This window comes from Hirundo rustica, unplaced genomic scaffold (genome assembly GCF_015227805.2).
Source record: "Hirundo rustica isolate bHirRus1 unplaced genomic scaffold, bHirRus1.pri.v3 scaffold_247_arrow_ctg1, whole genome shotgun sequence".
In the NCBI taxonomy this organism is placed as follows: domain Eukaryota; kingdom Metazoa; phylum Chordata; class Aves; order Passeriformes; family Hirundinidae; genus Hirundo; species Hirundo rustica.
This window is the reverse complement of record NW_026690304.1, coordinates 33,785-49,895: the sequence shown is the minus strand read 5'-3', so window position 1 is coordinate 49,895 and position 16,111 is coordinate 33,785. Positions and strand designations below refer to the sequence as shown.

At 64.0% G+C, this 16,111-nt stretch overlaps 1 protein-coding gene across 1 annotated transcript in view; it reads left to right on the top strand.

The window, feature by feature from the left end:
* Positions 1–6: 6 nt before the first annotated feature.
* The window catches only part of SND1 (staphylococcal nuclease and tudor domain containing 1), a gene marked incomplete at its 3' end in the record, with an annotated part of 42,193 nt that continues 26,088 nt past the window's right edge, over positions 7–16,111 (top strand). The window contains exons 1-9 of the mRNA XM_040053915.2: positions 7–31; positions 4,145–4,294; positions 6,265–6,385; positions 9,974–10,052; positions 10,976–11,136; positions 11,333–11,424; positions 12,700–12,855; positions 13,423–13,529; positions 14,059–14,149. Of these exons, the coding sequence (XP_039909849.2) occupies positions 29–31; positions 4,145–4,294; positions 6,265–6,385; positions 9,974–10,052; positions 10,976–11,136; positions 11,333–11,424; positions 12,700–12,855; positions 13,423–13,529; positions 14,059–14,149 (960 nt within the window). The remainder of the gene's footprint in view (positions 32–4,144; positions 4,295–6,264; positions 6,386–9,973; positions 10,053–10,975; positions 11,137–11,332; positions 11,425–12,699; positions 12,856–13,422; positions 13,530–14,058; positions 14,150–16,111) is intronic.

Genomic DNA, 16,111 nt, shown 5'->3' with positions numbered 1-16,111 from the left:
GCCCGCGGTCCAGCGCGGCATCGTCAAGATGGTAAGGGCCGTGCCCGCCGCCCCCCGCGCCGACCCCGCGCCTCGCCGCTCGCCGGGACCCCCGTCTCCCGCAGACTCCTCCGGGGCCCGGGACCCCGCTCCGCTCCCCGTCCCTTCCCGGTAGCCGGGAGCCTGTCCGCTGCCCGGCCGGTGCCCGGGTGCCCCGGCCCCGGTTCGGCCCCTCCGGTGCTCCCGGGCCCCGGCCCGCGGCCGTTGCCGGCCCGTTACCGCCCGCGGCCCGGGGACCCCTCGCTGCGCCCCGGCATCCCCCCGCGGGCCGGGTCCCCCGCGCCGTCCCGGGACCGGGCGCTGCCCGGTGCCGCCGCCCCGGTGCCGTCGCGGCTGCCGGGATGGGGCAGGAGGAGCTTTGGGTCCCGGGCCCGGACCCGGCGGTCCCGTTCCTCCGCCGGCCCGGAGCCCCGCGGGGTTGCGGGGCAGCGGGGCCGTCCGGTGGTGCCGCACGTGCTCCGCTCGCTGCCCGGCCCGGGCCGGCCCCGCGGGGCGGAGCGGAGGGACGGGACGGCAGCCCCGGGTCCGGTCCGCGCGGCACCGAGCGCGGGGACGGGCTCCGGAGCCTCCGGGGTCCCCGGGAAGGGTCCCGCGGTGCCCCGTGCCCGGTCCCCACGTGTGCCGGCAGCGGGGCCCGGGAGAGCGAAGGTCGGGTTCAGTCCCGGGCGCCGTGTCCCCGGTGCCGTGTCCCGGTGCCCGTCCCGCCTCAGCGCGTTCCCTGCCGGGCTCCCAAACCCACCCAGGTTCCTGTGCCCGAGTCCGGGTGGATCTGGGGGTCTCGGCTGACCCCTTCACCCGCTGCTGCCTTCGGAGTCAGACCTTTCCTGGGGAGCCCGGAGCCTGCGGCAGGGCTGGGGACAGGGCTGGGGACACATCCCGGGGCTGGGGATGGACCCTGGGAGTCTGGGGACGCATGGCAGGGATCTAGGGATGAATCCCAGAGAACTGGGGATGGACTCTGGAGGTCTGTGGTCACACACCGGGGGTTTGGGGACACCACAGGTCTGTGGTCACACACCGGGGCTTTGGGGACACCGGGGTCCGGTGTGGCCCCGTCCCCGTGCTGTGTGTCACCGGTGACAAGGGGATCTGCAGCTGCCACCCTGCAGATTTTGGGATGCTCAGGAAAACCCTCCCCTGGCTCCCTGTGCCTGCCCGACTCCATCCGGGGGGCTGTGGACCCACAGCAGGGTTTTGGGGAGGGGTTTGGGGTCTGCTGGCTGGGAGTGCCCGTGCCCCGGGATGTGCTCTGTGGTCCCTTTCCAGGCCAGCCAGCCCCAAATTCCTGGGAGAGGGGGTCCCTGGCTCTCTGTGGAGCTGCTGCCGGGGCACCCGGGCCGGCCACGTGCTCTGCTGCGGTTCCCGTCACGGATTTGAGGGGTTTGGGGTTTTTTGTGCCTTCCTGTTGCAATCACAGTGACACTCCGGGGCTTGAGAGCAGGATGGGGAGGAAGAGCAGGAATTTTCCTCCAGCTCCTGTCGGGATTTTTAACCCTTTGTGCCCCACAGGGGCAGCTCTGGGTTCGGGATTTCAATGCCATCCCCTCCGTGCTCCGGAGCCGCCTTGGCAGCACGAGCGGGGTCTGTGCCTGTGCCACGTCCCGTCCCTTTTCCTGCCTGGATCAAACCTGGTTTAAGCCCAAATGTCTGTGATGGAGCCCTCAGTGGGACAGATGGGACCTGGGGTGATACCCTATGGCTGGCAGGGGGGGACAGGGACAGCGGGGCTGTGGCACAGGGGCACAGCAGGGGGGGACAGGGACATCCAGGGTGCTGGGAAGTGACACCGAGGTGCTGGGACAGTGACACTTGATCACTGGGACAGGGACACTGAAGCAGTGGGACAGTGACAGCAGAGTGGGACAGGGACACCAGGGCAGCAGGACAGTGACACCAGGGTGCTGGGACAGTGACACTGGGGTGGTGACACAGTGACACTTGATCACTGGGACGGGGACACTGGAGCGGTGGGACAGTGACACCGGGGCAGCGGGACAGGGACACAGTGGGGTGCTGGGACAGTGACAGCAGAGTGTTGGGACAGTGACACTGGGGTGGTGGCACAGTGACACCTGATCACTGGGACAGTGACATCCAGGGTGCTGGGACAGTGACAGCAGAGTGGGACAGGGACACAGCAGAGTGTTGGGACAGTGACCAGTGACACCGGGGTGGTGGCACAGTGACACCGGGGTGGTGGCACAGTGACACTGGGGTGGTGGCACAGTGACACCGGAGTGGTGGCACAGTGACACCGGGGTGGTGGCACAGTGACACCTGGTCACTGTGTCAGTGTCCCGGTCCCATTGCCGTCACTGAGCGATCCCTGGAGCAGTTCCCCAGCTGGTGACAGCCACATGGGTGGGTGACACATGGGGCGTGTGGCCACTCCAGGGACAGGGACGGGGTGGCAGGGATGCGGAGCCGGGATGGAATGTGCCCCTGAAGCACGGCATTGATCCTGGAGCACGGAGCAGCTCCACCAAGGATCCCACCCCGGGATCCAGGGCTCGTGCTGGGGATTGACCAGAGCGGCTCCAGCATCCCCTGTGCCTTAATTAAAGGTTAAGGTTAATTACAGCCGTGAAACCTCTGAGTCCTGGAGCGCAGAGCACGGAGCCTTTGCCGGGATCGCTCCGGGTGCGGCTCAGGCCGAAATTCCCGGTGCCTCCTGCAGCGTTCCGGGCTCTGCCCTGGCTCCGGGTGGGGGGGCAGCAGGAGGGGGTGCAGGGGGCACCCAGAGCCTCGGGGTGGGCTCGGTGGGGCTCATTCCAGAGGGATTCCGTGTCCTGGGCATGGAGATGGGCTGGCTCTGGGCATGGGACAGAGCTGGAGGGGTTTGGGGATCCCTGCCAGCGTCCATGGGGATCTGGGGTGGTAGGGAGCCAGGGCAGGCTCTGGAACCTGACCCTCAGGCTGCATCCAGAGATCTGGGAGTGGGACGGAAATCCTGGGATCAGGGAAATCCTGGGATCAGGGGGATCCCCAGCACGTTCTGGCTGTGGCCCGGAGCCCGGCCGTGCTGCGGGAGCTGGGACCGTGCCGTGCCTGGGAATGTGGGGCTGGGGGTGTGGGGGAACCCCGGGAGTGCCCAGCTCGGAGCTCTCAGCACCAAAGCTGTGGTGGGACAGGGCCCACCTGGGCTCATCTGGAAAGCACCAGGGGTAAAAATCCCAATTTTCCAAATCCACCTCAGTGCTCTGTGTGCACAGAGGTGACCCCGTGTCTGAGCTCTGAGGGACCCCAAAACCCATCCAGTGCCACCCGTGCCATGGCAGGGACACCTCCCACTGTCCCCAGGCCAGCCCCAGTGTCCAGCCTGGCCTGGGGCACTGCCAGGGATCCAGGGGATGATCCACAGCTGCTCTGGCAATCCCAGCCCAGGCAGCAATTCCTGATTCCCAAGCTCCCATCCAGCGCTGCCCTCTGGCACTGGGAGCCATTCCCTGTGTCCTGTCCCTCCACTCCCTGTCCCCAGCCCCTCTGCAGCTCTCCTGGAGCCCCTTTGGGCCCTGGAATGTTCTGGAAGCTCTCCCTGGAGCCTTCTCCTCTCCAGGTGAGCACCCCCAGCTCTCCCAGCCTGGCTCCCTGGGAGCTGAGGGGCTCCAGCCCTGGAGCAGCTCCAGGATCTCCTCTGGGCTCTGCAGCAGCTCCAGGTGCTGCTGCCGTGTCCCCAGGGCTGGGGCAGCTCTGCAGCTGGGGCCTCACCTGGGCACAGGGACAGGGTCCCTCCTCACCTGGGCACAGGGACAGGGTCCCCCCTCACCTGGGCACGGGGGCAGGGTCCCCCCCCTCACCTGGGCACAGGGACAGGGTCCCCCCTCACCTGGGCACAGGGACAGGGTCCCCCCTCCCCTGGGCACAGGGACAGGGTCCCCCCTCACCTGAGCACAGGGACAGGGTCCATCCTCACCTGGGCACAGGGGCAGGGTCCCCCCTCCGTGCTGGGGATGAGCCCAGGGCTGGATTTTGGTCACATCTCCGGCGGGGACAGCTCCCGGCTCTGCGCGCCCGCGGCGCTCAGCGGTTCCCGGGAACGTCCCTGGGGTCGTGCGCGTCCCCGCTCCGTCCCCTGGCCGCCGCTGAGCCCTCGGTGTCCCCGCAGGTGCTGTCGGGCTGCGCCATCATCGTGCGGGGACAGCCCCGCGGGGGGCCGCCCCCGGAGCGCCAGATCAACCTCAGCAACATCCGCGCCGGGAACCTGGCGCGGCGCGCGGCCGCCAGCCAGCCCGACGCCAAGGACACCCCGGACGAGGTGCGTGCCGGCGGGATCCCGCGGCCCCCGATCCGGGGGGATCTCCTCCTCCTGTGCCCCGCTGCGCCTGGCGTGGGGCCGGCAGCGTGGGGGCTCGGGGGAGTCCGGAGATGGCTTGGGACACGCGGGATGGTTTTTGGGACATGAGGGATGGTTTGGGACACGGGGGATGGTTTTTGGGACATGAGGGATGGTTTGGGACACGGGAGATGGTTTTTGGGACACAGGAGATAGTGTTTGGGACACGGGGGATGGGTTTGGGGCACACGAGGGATGGTTTGGGACACACGAGGGATGGTTTGGGACACACGAGGGATGGGTTTTGGGACCCGAGGGATGGTTTGGGGCACGGGAGATGGTTTTTGGGACATGGGGGATGGTTTTTGGGACACGAGGGGTGGTTTGGGGCACACGGGGGATGGTCTGGGGCACACAAGGGATGGCTCTGGGCACAAGGGTGGCTGTTTTGGGACACACGAAGGATGGTTTGGGGCACAGGGGATGGTTTGGGGCACAGGGGATGGTTTGGGGCACATGAGGGATGGTTTTTGGGACATGAGGGATGGTTTGGGACACGAGGGATGGGTTTTGGGACACAAGGGATGGCACTGGGCACAGGGGGTAGCTGTTTTGGGACCCAGGGGATGGTTTAGGGCATGAGGGATGGTTTGGGACACGAGGGATGGTTTGGGGCACAGGGGATGGTTTTTGGGACATGAGGGATGGTTTTTGGGGCACAGGGGATGGTTTTTGGGACACGAGGGATGGTTTTTGGGGCACAGGGGATGGTTTTTGGGACACGAGGGATGGCTTGGGGCACAAGGGTGGCTGTTTTGGGACACGAGGGATGGTTTTTGGGACACGGGGGAAGGTTTTTGGGACACGAGGGATGGCTCAGGGAGCACTCAGGGGCGGTCCCGGAGCCGCTCCTCCCGCGGGCCGGGGGCGGCGGCAGCGCTGGCAGATAATTGCTCTCCCCGGGGAGTTTTGTCTTCCAAACAGCCTCTAAATGTCACTCTTAGCCAAAGTGACGCCTGTCAGCCCCGCTAATTGTTTATGAGCGTCATGTTCCCACCTCCGGCCGCGCTGCGCTCCCGCCCACCCGCCGCGCTGGAGCGGGGAGCGCTCCGGGAGCAGCCCGGGAATGAGCCTGGGAACGAGCCCGGGAATGAGCCTGGGAACGGGCTGGGAATGGGCTGGGAACGATCCCGGGAACGGACTGGGAACGAGCTCGGGAACGGGCTGGGAATGAGCTCGGGAATGGGCTGGGAATGAGCTCGGGAATGAGCCTGGGAACGGGCTGGGAAATGGGCTGGGAACGATCCTGGGAACGAGCTCGGGAATGGGCTGGGAACGAGCCTGGGAATGAGCTCGGGAATGGGCTGGGAACGAGTTCTGGAACGAGCCCGGGAATGAGCTCGGGAACGGGCTGGGGAATGAGCTTTGCTCCGGGAATGAGCCCGGGAACGAGCTCTGCTCTGGGAATGAGCTGGGGAATGAGCTTTGTTCCGGAATTGAGCTCCAGGATGAACTCGGGAATGAGCTCTGCTTCAGGAATGAGCTGGGGAATGAGCTTTGCTCCGGGATTGAGCTCCGGGATGAACTCGGGAATGAGCTTTGCTCCGGGAATGAGCTCAGGAATGAGCCCCAGAATGAGCTCTGCTCCGGGATGAACTCTGCTCCAGGAATGTGCTCCGGAGCCTCCCGTGCCCAGCGAGGGGCTGCAGAGCCCGGTGCTCCCGGCCGGGGTCGTCCCGCTCCGTTCCTGTTCCCGGGAAGGAGCCCTCCGTGCACCCCTGGGACCTGGGGCTGTCCCGGGAGCTGGAGAGCCGCCCGGGATCCCGTCTGTCCCGAGGAGTCGGTCCCTAGCGGAGCAGTGCGGGGGCAGAGCGGGAGCTCCGGGGAATTGGGGAATTGGGGAGCGCTCCCCCTGCCCGGCGCCCTCCGGCTCACGGCGCTTCCCCCGGCAGCCCTGGGGCTTCCCGGCCCGGGAGTTCCTGCGGAAGAAGCTGATCGGGAAGGAGGTCTGCTTCACCGTGGAGTACAAGACCCCGCAGGGCCGGGAGTACGGCATGGTGTACCTGGGAAAAGGTGAGTGCTGCTGGTGTGCCTGGGAAATGTGAGTGCTGCTGGTGTGCCTGGGAAATGTGAGTGGTGATGATTTACCTGGGAAATGTGAGTGCTGATGGTTTACCTGGGAAATGTGAGTGGTGATGGTTTACCTGGGAAATGTGAGTGGTGATGGTTTACCTGGGAAATGTGAGTGGTGATGGTTTACCTGGGAAATGTGAGTGGTGATGGTTTACCTGGGAAATGTGAGTGCTGATGATTTACCTGGGAAATGTGAGTGGTGATGATTTACCTGGGAAATGTGAGTGCTGATGGTTTACCTGGGAAATGTGAGTGGTGATGATTTACCTGGGAAATGTGAGTGGTGATGGTTTACTTGGGAAATGTGAGTGCTGATGATGGTTTACCTGGGAAAAGGTGGGTCTGGATGGTTTGTCTGGAAAAGGAGGCTCGGAGGTGATTTACCTGGGAAAAGGTGGGTGCTGATGGTTTATCTGGGAAAGGTGGGTCTGGGGGGAGCACGAGGCGGGGTTTGGGATGTGCTGTCAGCAGGAGGATGCCTGCCTGCTTCTCCATCACTTTTCCATGAGTTTTCCGTGGCCCCCCAGCTTTGGAAGGGGACCGGGGGGTTCCCAGGTTTCCACAGCTCCAGCCCAGGAGCTCCCTGCTCTCCCTGCTCCAGGAGCATTCCTGGGCTCAGCCTGGAATGTCTTAAGCACAGATGCAGCTGGAAAACCCTTTTGGGGGGATGGAGTGGGAGAGTGGAGGTGCTGGGATACGCTGTCGCGGCAGAAGGATGCATTCCCGCTGTCCCGTGGGTTCCCAGCTGTGGGAGGGGGGCAGTGCCCAGTGCTGAGCCGGAGCTCCTGGACACAAGGAGCAGGGCTGGGTGAATTCCCACAGCTTTCCCTTCGCCATCCTTCCTGCTGTCACAAACCTCTTGCTTGTCTGTGGCTGAGATCCCGAAAGGAATCTTCCCTGAGTATTCCTGGTGGGTTTTGGGGCTCTCCCTCCCTGAGTCCCCTCAGCCACGGCCCTTTGGAGGCACCGGCTTTGTCCCTGCCCGGAATTCCCATGGCACTCGGAGCCTTTCCTGGCATTCCCGTGGCACTCGGAGCCTTTCCTGGCATTCCCGTGGCACTCAGGACCGTTCCCAGAGTGGGAGCAGGGCTCAGCCCATCCAGCCGGAGTTGCTGATGTCCCAGGCCGATCCCCAGGCACCCCTGGGCCATTCCGGGGTGCAGAGAATAAAGCTGGGAAGGGTTTGGATGTTGGATCCTGCCAGGGTGTACAGGGAATAAAGCTGGGAAGGGTTTGGATGCTGGATCCTGCTGGGATGTGCAGGGAATAAAGCTGGGAAGGGTTTGGATGCTGGATCCTGCTGGGATGTGCAGGGAATAAAGCTGGGAAGGGTTTGGATGTTGGATCCTGCCAGGGTGTACAGGGAATAAAGCTGGGAAGGGTTTGGATGCTGGATCCTGCCAGGGTGTACAGGGAATAAAGCTGGGAAGGGTTTGGATGCTGGATCCTGCTGGGATGTGCAGGGAATAAAGCTGGGAATGGTTTGGATGCTGGATCCTGCCAGGGTGTACAGGGAATAAAGCTGGGAAGGGTTTGGATGCTGGATCCTGCTGGGATGTACAGGGAATAAAGCTGGGAAGGGTTTGGATGTTGGATCCTGCCAGGGTGTACAGGGAATAAAGCTGGGAAGGGTTTGGATGCTGGATCCTGCCGGGATGTGCAGGGAATAAAGCTGGAAGGGTTTGGATGCTGGATCCTGCTGGGATGTACAGGGAATAAAGCTGGGAAGGGTTTGGATGTTGGATCCTGCTGGGATGTGCAGGGAATAAAGCTGGGAAGGGTTTGGATGCTGGATCCTGCTGGGATGTACAGGGAATAAAGCTGGGAAGGGTTTGGATGTTGGATCCTGCTGGGATGTGCAGGGAATAAAGCTGGGAAGGGTTTGGATGCTGGATCCTGCCAGGGTGTGCAGGGAATAAAGCTGGGAAGGGTTTGGATGCTGGATCCTGCTGGGATGTGCAGGGAATAAAGCTGGGAAGGGTTTGGATGCTGGATCCTGCTGGGATGTGCAGGGAATAAAGCTGGGAAGGGTTTGGATGCTGGATCCTGCTGGGATGTACAGGGAATAAAGCTGGGAAGGGTTTGGATGCTGGATCCTGCTGGGATGTGCAGGGAATAAAGCTGGGAAGGGTTTGGATGCTGGATCCTGCTGGGATGTACAGGGAATAAAGCTGGGAAGGGTTTGGATGCTGGATCCTGCTGGGCCCATCCCGGTGCCAGCCCCATCCCTGCTCCAGCCCAGCCGGGAACAGCGTGGGCGGGAGAAATGAGGCAGAAAATGTTTCCTGATGAAGTTTGTCAGGGTTTAAACACCGTTAATGTGGGAATGCTGTGACAGATTCCCTGCCAGCTCCTGGGTGGGGAGGGATGGGGAGGATGGAGAGCGGGGAGCTCTGCAGAGGGATGGGGACAGCCTGGATCCATGGGACAGGGACAGGCTGGATCCGTGGGACAGGGACAGGCCGGATCCATGGGATGGGGACAGGGTGGATCCATGGGACGGGGACAGGCTGGATCCATGGGATGGGGACAGGCTGGATCCATGGGATGGGGGCAGGCTGGATCCATGGGATGGGGACAGGCTGGATCCATGGGATGGGGACAGGCTGGATCCATGGGATGGGGACAGGCTGGATCCATGGGATGGGGACAGGCTGGATCCATGGGACAGGGACAGCCTGGATCCATGGGACAGGGACAGGCCGGATCCATGGGATAGGGACAGGCTGGATCCATGGGACGGGGACAGGCCGGATCCATGGGATGGGGACAGGCTGGATCCATGGGATGGGGACAGGGTGGATCCATGGGATGGGGACAGCCAGGCCCAGTGCCAGGGGCTGCCCTGGAGCGCTCCAGGCTGGGGCAGAGGGGCTGCAAAGCTGGGAAAGGCCCTGGGGGTGCTGTGCCAGCGGCTGGACACGAGCACAGGGTGCCCAGCGGGGCAGGAGGCCGAGGGCAGCCCCAGTGTGGGCACAGCCCCAGTGTGGGCACAGCCCCGGGGCAGGGACTGTCCCCTGTGCTGGCCCTGCTGAGGGACCCCCTGCAATCCTGGGGGCAGCTCTGGAGAGCCCTGGAGGGGCTGGAGCGTGTCCAGGGAATGGAGCTGGGAAGGGAATGGAGCCCCAGGAGGGGCTGAGGGAGCTGGGAAGGGAATGGAGCCCCAGGAGGGGCTGAGGGAGCTGGGAAGGGGCTGAGCCTGGAGAAAAGGGGGATCAGGAGGAACCTTGTGGCTCTGCACAAGTCCCTGACAGGAGGGGACAGCCGGGGGGGTCGGGCTGTGCCCCCAGGGAACAGGGACAGGAGCAGAGGGAACGGCCTCAGGCTGGGCCAGGGGAGCTCAGGGGGGACAGCAGCAGGAATTTCCCCATGGAAAGGGAGCTCAGGCACTGGAACTGCCCAGGCTGGGGGCAGTGGTGTCCCCAGGAGGGCTCTGGGGTTGTTCCAGCACTGCTTACCTGGGATCACTGGGGGTGCTGCCCCATTCCCGTGTCCCTCTCACCCTCCCGCTCCTCTCCTCTCTCACAGACACCAGTGGTGAGAACATTGCCGAGTCCCTGGTGGCCGAAGGATTGGCTTCCCGGCGGGAGGGGATCCGAGCCAACAAGTACGCGCACAGCTCCCGTCCCCGTGCCGATCCCAGTCCCGGGCTGGTGCTCTGGGTGTGGAGCCGTCGGGTCCCTGCGCTCCGGGCTCCCGAGGTGCCCACATTCCACGGGTGTCCCGGGTGTCCCGTGGCTCTGGGGGTGCAGGGCTGGGCGGGGGCTGCCCCCGCTCCTGGCACACCGGGGCTGTGCCCAGGGGCTCTGCAGAGCCTCTGAAGTCACCCTGGGGTGGGGTTCAATCCCTTTAATTCCCTGGAGAGGAGGTGCTGGGACGTTCCTGGTGCTGGGTCCGGCTGGGCGATCCCTGCGGAGCAGAGCCGAGGTTTCTCCTGGGCTCCCTCCCGTGGGAGAGGCCCGGCCTGGGCTGTGCATCCACGGGGACAGGGATCCCATTCCAGAGGTGCAGGGCAGTTCCAGGGCAGCGCCAGCCTCGGCTGTGGGGTCATGGAATGGGTTGGGAGGGGGAGAAGGGACCCCAGAGCCCCCCAGTGCCACCCGTGCCATGGCAGGGACACCTCCCACTGTCCCCAAGCCAGCCCCAGTGTCCAGCCTGGCCTGGGGCACTGCCAGGGATCCAGGGGATGATCCACAGCTGCTCTGGGAATCCCGTTCCATATCCCTGCACCTGTTGTGGCAGGGCTGGGAGGGGATCGCGGTCAGTTCGTGGCCCTTCAGTGCGTGCAGGGCCGGGATGATCCATGGAATCTGATGGAATTCTCATGGATTCTCACGGAACGTGCCTTCCTCTGGTGGTGCCCACAGCAGCCTCTGGAAGGGTTCCTGGGCTCCCCTCCCTGATCCTTGGCAGCTTCCATCTGTATTCCCGCTGGGCTGGGCAGTGGGAGCGGGGATGGGAGCGAGCAGGGCACCGCGGCAGCCCCGGGGGAGGGAGATTCCCGGGAGTGAGCCCCGGCCCGCCCCGCAGCCCCGAGCAGAGCCGGCTGGCCGAGCTGGAGGAGCAGGCCCGCAGCGCCAAGAAGGGGATGTGGAGCGAGGGCTCGGGCTCGCACACCGTGCGCGACCTCAAGTACACCCTGGAGAACCCCCGGCACTTCGTGGACTCCCTGCACCAGAAGCCTGTCAATGGTAAGGTGTCCCCCTGTCCCTCTGTGTCCCCCTGTCCCTCTGTGTCCCGCCGTGTCCCCCTGTCCCCATGTGTGTGTCCCCTTTGTGTCCCCCTGTCCCTTCTGTCCCCCTGTGTCCCCCTGTCCCTGTGTCCCTCTGTGTCCCCATGTCTGTGTCCCTCCGTGTCCCCGGGGTGATCTCCGCTGTCGCTCCGCAGCCATCATCGAGCACGTGCGGGATGGCAGCGTGGTGAGGGCCCTGCTCCTGCCCGACTTCTACCTGGTCACCGTCATGCTCTCGGGGATCAAGGTGAGCCTGTTCCTGCCACCCGGTTCCCGCTGCCCGATTCCCTCTGCCGGATTCCCTCTGCCTGATTCCCGCTGCCCAATTCCCCCTGCCCAATTCCCCCTGCCCGATTCCCCCTGCCCGATTCCCGCTGCCCGATTCCCGCTGCCCGATTCCCCCTGCCCGGTTCCCCCCTGCCCGATTCTCCCTGCCCGATTCCCGCTGCCCGATTCTCTCTGCCCGATTCTCTCTGCCCGGTTCCCGCTGCCCGATTCCCGCTGCCTGATTCCTTCCCTGAGCTCCTCGGCTCCCGCCGCTCTGTGTCCCAGGCCCACAGCAGGAGGGATGCAGGAGGTGACGTCGTTGTCACCTGCTGGGCCCGCAGTGCCAGGCTGGCAGGAGCCCAGCGGCTGGGCACAGGTGTGGGTTGGCCGGGGCTGTCAGACTCCCTGCTCAGGATCCTGGTGGGAGTTCAGGGAATCCCGGGATCCCTGAAGCTGGAGAAGCCCTCTGGGATCATCCAGTCCCAGCTGTGCCCACCCTGTCCCCAGCCCGGAGCCCTGAGTGCCACTTCCAGGAGTTCCTTGAACTCCCTGGGCAGCCCCTTCCAACATCTGATCACCCTTCCCAGGGAGAAATTCCTGCTGGTGTCCAAGTTTGAGGAACCAGAGTCTGATCTGGGTTAAAGGGACCCCAGAGCCCCCCAGTGCCACCCGTGCCATGGCAGGGACACCTCCCACTGTCCCCACCCCAGCCCCAGTGTCCAGCCTGGCCTGGGGCACTGCCAGGGATCCAGGGGATGATCCACAGCTGCTCTGGGAATCCCAGCCCAGGCAGCAATTCCTGATTGCCAAGGTCCCATCCAGCGCTGCCCTCTGGCACTGGGAGCCATTCCCTGTGTCCTGTCCCTCCATTCCTTGTCCCCAGCCCCTCTGCAGCTCTCCTGGAGCCCCTTCAGGCCCTGGAATGTTCTGGAAGCTCTCCCTGGAGCTCTGTTCTCTCCAGGAGAACACCCAGAGCTGGGAGCTGAGGGGCTCCAGCCCTGGAGCAGCTCCAGGATCTCCTCTGGGCTCTCTCCAGCAGCTCCGTGTCCCTATCCAGGGCTCCCCAGAGCTGGAGTTGGTCCCTGTTTCCCAGCACAGCCGAAGGGCTCTGTCCTTGCACAAATGCCCCGATTTAGGGCCCCAGAACAGCCCTGGAGCCGGGGACTGGGTGCAGCCTCCTCCCCAGGGGCGTTTCCCTCCCTGTCCCCGAGGTTCCGGGGCCGTGCCGCGCCCTGAGCGTCCCCGTGTCCCGCAGTGTCCCACCTTCAAGCGCGAGGCCGACTCGGAGGTGCCGGAGCCGTTCGCGGCCGAGGCCAAGTTCTTCACGGAGTCGCGGCTGCTGCAGAGGGACGTGCAGATCGTCCTGGAGAGCTGCCACAACCAGAACATCCTGGGCACCATCCTGCACCCGGCAAGTGGCGCTGGGGGAACCGGGAGCTGTGGTGGGGTTGGGAGATCCCGGTCTGCGTGAGGAGAGCAGAGCCCAGGGGTGGCACTGGGATTCCCGTGGATTTGGGAGATCCTGGTCTGTGTGAGGAGAGCAGAGCCCAGGGGTGGCACTGGGATTCCCGTGGATTTGGCAGATCCCGGTCTGCGTGAGGAGAGCAGAGCCCAGGGGTGGCACTGGGATTCCCGGTGGATTTGGGAGATCCCGGTCTGCGTGAGGAGAGCAGAGCCCAGGGGTGGCACTGGGATTCCCGGTGGATTTGGGAGTTCCCGGTCTGTGTGAGGAGAGCAGAGCCCAGGGGTGGCGCTGGGATTTTTGGGCTCTTTCCTGGTGGATTTGGGAGATCCCGATCCATATGAGAGAGCAGAGTCCCTGGGGTTTCCCTGCTGATCCCGGAGTTCTGTGCTGACCCTGGGGATTCCCTGCTGACCCTGGGGTTCCCTGCTGATCCCGGGGTTCCCTGCTGACCCTGGGGTTCCCTGCTGATCCCGGGGTTCCCTGCTGACCCGGGCCCTCTCCTGCTCCCCGCAGAACGGGAACATCACGGAGCTGCTGCTGAAGGAGGGCTTTGCCCGCTGTGTGGATTGGTCCATCGCCGTCTACACCCGCGGCGCCGACAAACTGCGAGCGGCCGAGAGGTGGGGTGGGGATCCTGCTGCTGATCCCACTGATCCCAACTGATCCCAGTGATCCCAGCTGTTCCCAGTGCTCCCAACTGATCCCAGCTGTTCCCAACTTATCCCAGTGCTCCCAGCTGATCCCAGTGCTCCCAGCTGATCCCAGTGCTCTCAGCTGTTCCCAGCTGTTCCCAGTGCTCCCAACTGCTCCTAGCTGTTCCCAATGCTCCCAGCTGCATCCCTGGGGTGCCCAGAGCGACTCCAGCCCCCCAGCCCCGTGCTGGGGTTGTTGGGATCTCCCCTCCCTCTCCCCGGGGCTCTGCTGGGAGTGCCGTTCCCACTGTCCCGTTCCCAGTATCCCATTCCCAGTGTCCCATTCTCCCGTTCCCATTCTCCTGTTCCCAGTGTCCCATTCTCCCGTTCCTGGTGTCCTGTTCCTGGTGTCCCGTTCCCAGTATTCCATTCCCAGTGTCCCATTCTCCCATTCCCATTCTCCCGTTCCCGGTGTCCCATTCTCCCATTCCCGGTGTCCCGCTGTTCCCCCCGCCAGGTTTGCCAAGGAGCGGAAGCTGAGGATCTGGAGGGATTATGTGGCCCCCACGGCGAACCTGGACCAGAAGGACAAACAGTTCGTGGCCAAGGTGAGCGGGGCTGGGGAGGGACAGGGGACACACGGGGGACATGGGACTCTCCGTGGGCTGGGACAAACCCCAGAGGGGTTCCCGGGGCTGGATCCCGGCCGTGGATCCCAGGGGATCGCTCGGCACAGCCGGAGTGGGAAGAGCAGGCAGGAGAAGGGAGGGAGCCCTGGAGAGGGGCTGGGGCGGCCCTGGCACCTCGCTCCCGTCATCCGGGGCCGCAGGGACGGGATGGGGTCTCGACTGATTCCCAGTGTTCCCAGGGAATGGCTGCCCATGGATCCATTCCTGATGTTCCCAGGGAATGGCTGCCCCATGGATCCATTCCTGATCCAGGGAATGGCTGCCCCATGGATCCATTGCTGATTCTCCCAGGGAATGGCTGCCCATGGATCCATTCCCGATGTTCCTAGGGAATGGCTGCCCTGGGAGTGAATCCCTGCCCATGGATTCCACAGGAATCCCTGCTCATGGCTGTCCTGGGAATGAATCCCTGCCCATGGATGCTGTGGGAATGAATCCCTGTCCATGGATGCTGTGGGAATGAATCCCTGCCCATGGATGCTGTGGGAATGAATCCCTGCCCATGGATTCCACAGGAATCCCTGCCCATGGCTGTCCTGGGAATGAATCCCTGTCCTGGGAATGAATCCCTGCCCATGGCTGTCCTGGGAATGAATCCCTGCCCATGGATGCTGTGGGAATGAATCCCTGTCCATGGCTGTCCTGGGAGTGAATCCCTGTCCATGGATGCTGTGGGAATGAATCCCTGCCCATGGATGCTGTGGGAATGAATCCCTGTCCATGGATGCTGTGGGAATGAATCCCTGTCCATGGATGCTGTGGGAATGAATCCCTGTCCATGGATGCTGTGGGAATGAATCCCTGTCCATGGCTGTCCTGGGAGTGAATCCCTGTCCATGGATCCCACGTGAATCCCTGCCCCTGGGTGCCTGGGAATCCCTGCCCGGTGCGGGAGGGCGGTGATCCCTGTGGGATGATCCCTGTGGGATGATCCCTGTGGGATGATCCCGGTTGGGATTCGGGATCCGGGCAGGATCCGTGGATCAGCCCCGCTAGATGGAGCTGCTGCCTCGCACAGGAGCGGCCGCGGCTCCGGAGCCGCTGGAATTTCCCTGGGAATGGGCAGCGGCCACGTTCTTGGGAAGTCGGCCTGGTCCTGCCCCGGGGCGTCCTTCCAGCTTCTCCTGGGGAAATGCGGGAATGGGATCACACCTGGCACAGCCTGGGGACATGGGATCACACCTGGCACAGCCTGGGGACATGGGATCACACCTGGCACAGCCTGGGGAAATACGGGAATGGGATCACACCTGGCACAGCCTGGGGAAATGCAGGAATGGGATCACACCTGGCACAGCCTGGGGAAATGGGGGAATGGGATCAAACCTGGCAGCTCCTGGGGAAATGGGGGAATGGGATCACACCTGGCACAGCCTGGGGAAATGCGGGAATGGGATCAAACCTGGCACTTCCTGGGGAAATGCGGGAATGGGATCACAGCTGGCACAGCCTGGGGAAATGGGGGAATGGGATCACATCTGGCACAGCCTGGGGAAATGCAGGAATGGGATCACATCTGGCACAGCCTGGGGAAATGTGGGAATGGGATCAAACCTGGCACAGCCTGGGGACATGGGATCACACCTGGCACAGCCTGGGGACATGGGATCACACCTGGCACAGCCTGGGGAAATGCGGGAATGGGATCACACCTGGCACAGCCTGGGGAAATGCGGGAATGGGATCACACCTGGCACAGCCTGGGGACATGGGATCACACCTGGCAGCTCCTGGGGAAATGTGGGAATGGGATCACACCTGGCAGCTCCTGGGGAAATGGGGGAATGGGATCGAGCCTGGCACAGCGTGGGGAAATGCAGGAATGGGATCAAGCCTGGCACATCCTGGGGAAATGTGGGAATGGGATCACACCTGGCAGCT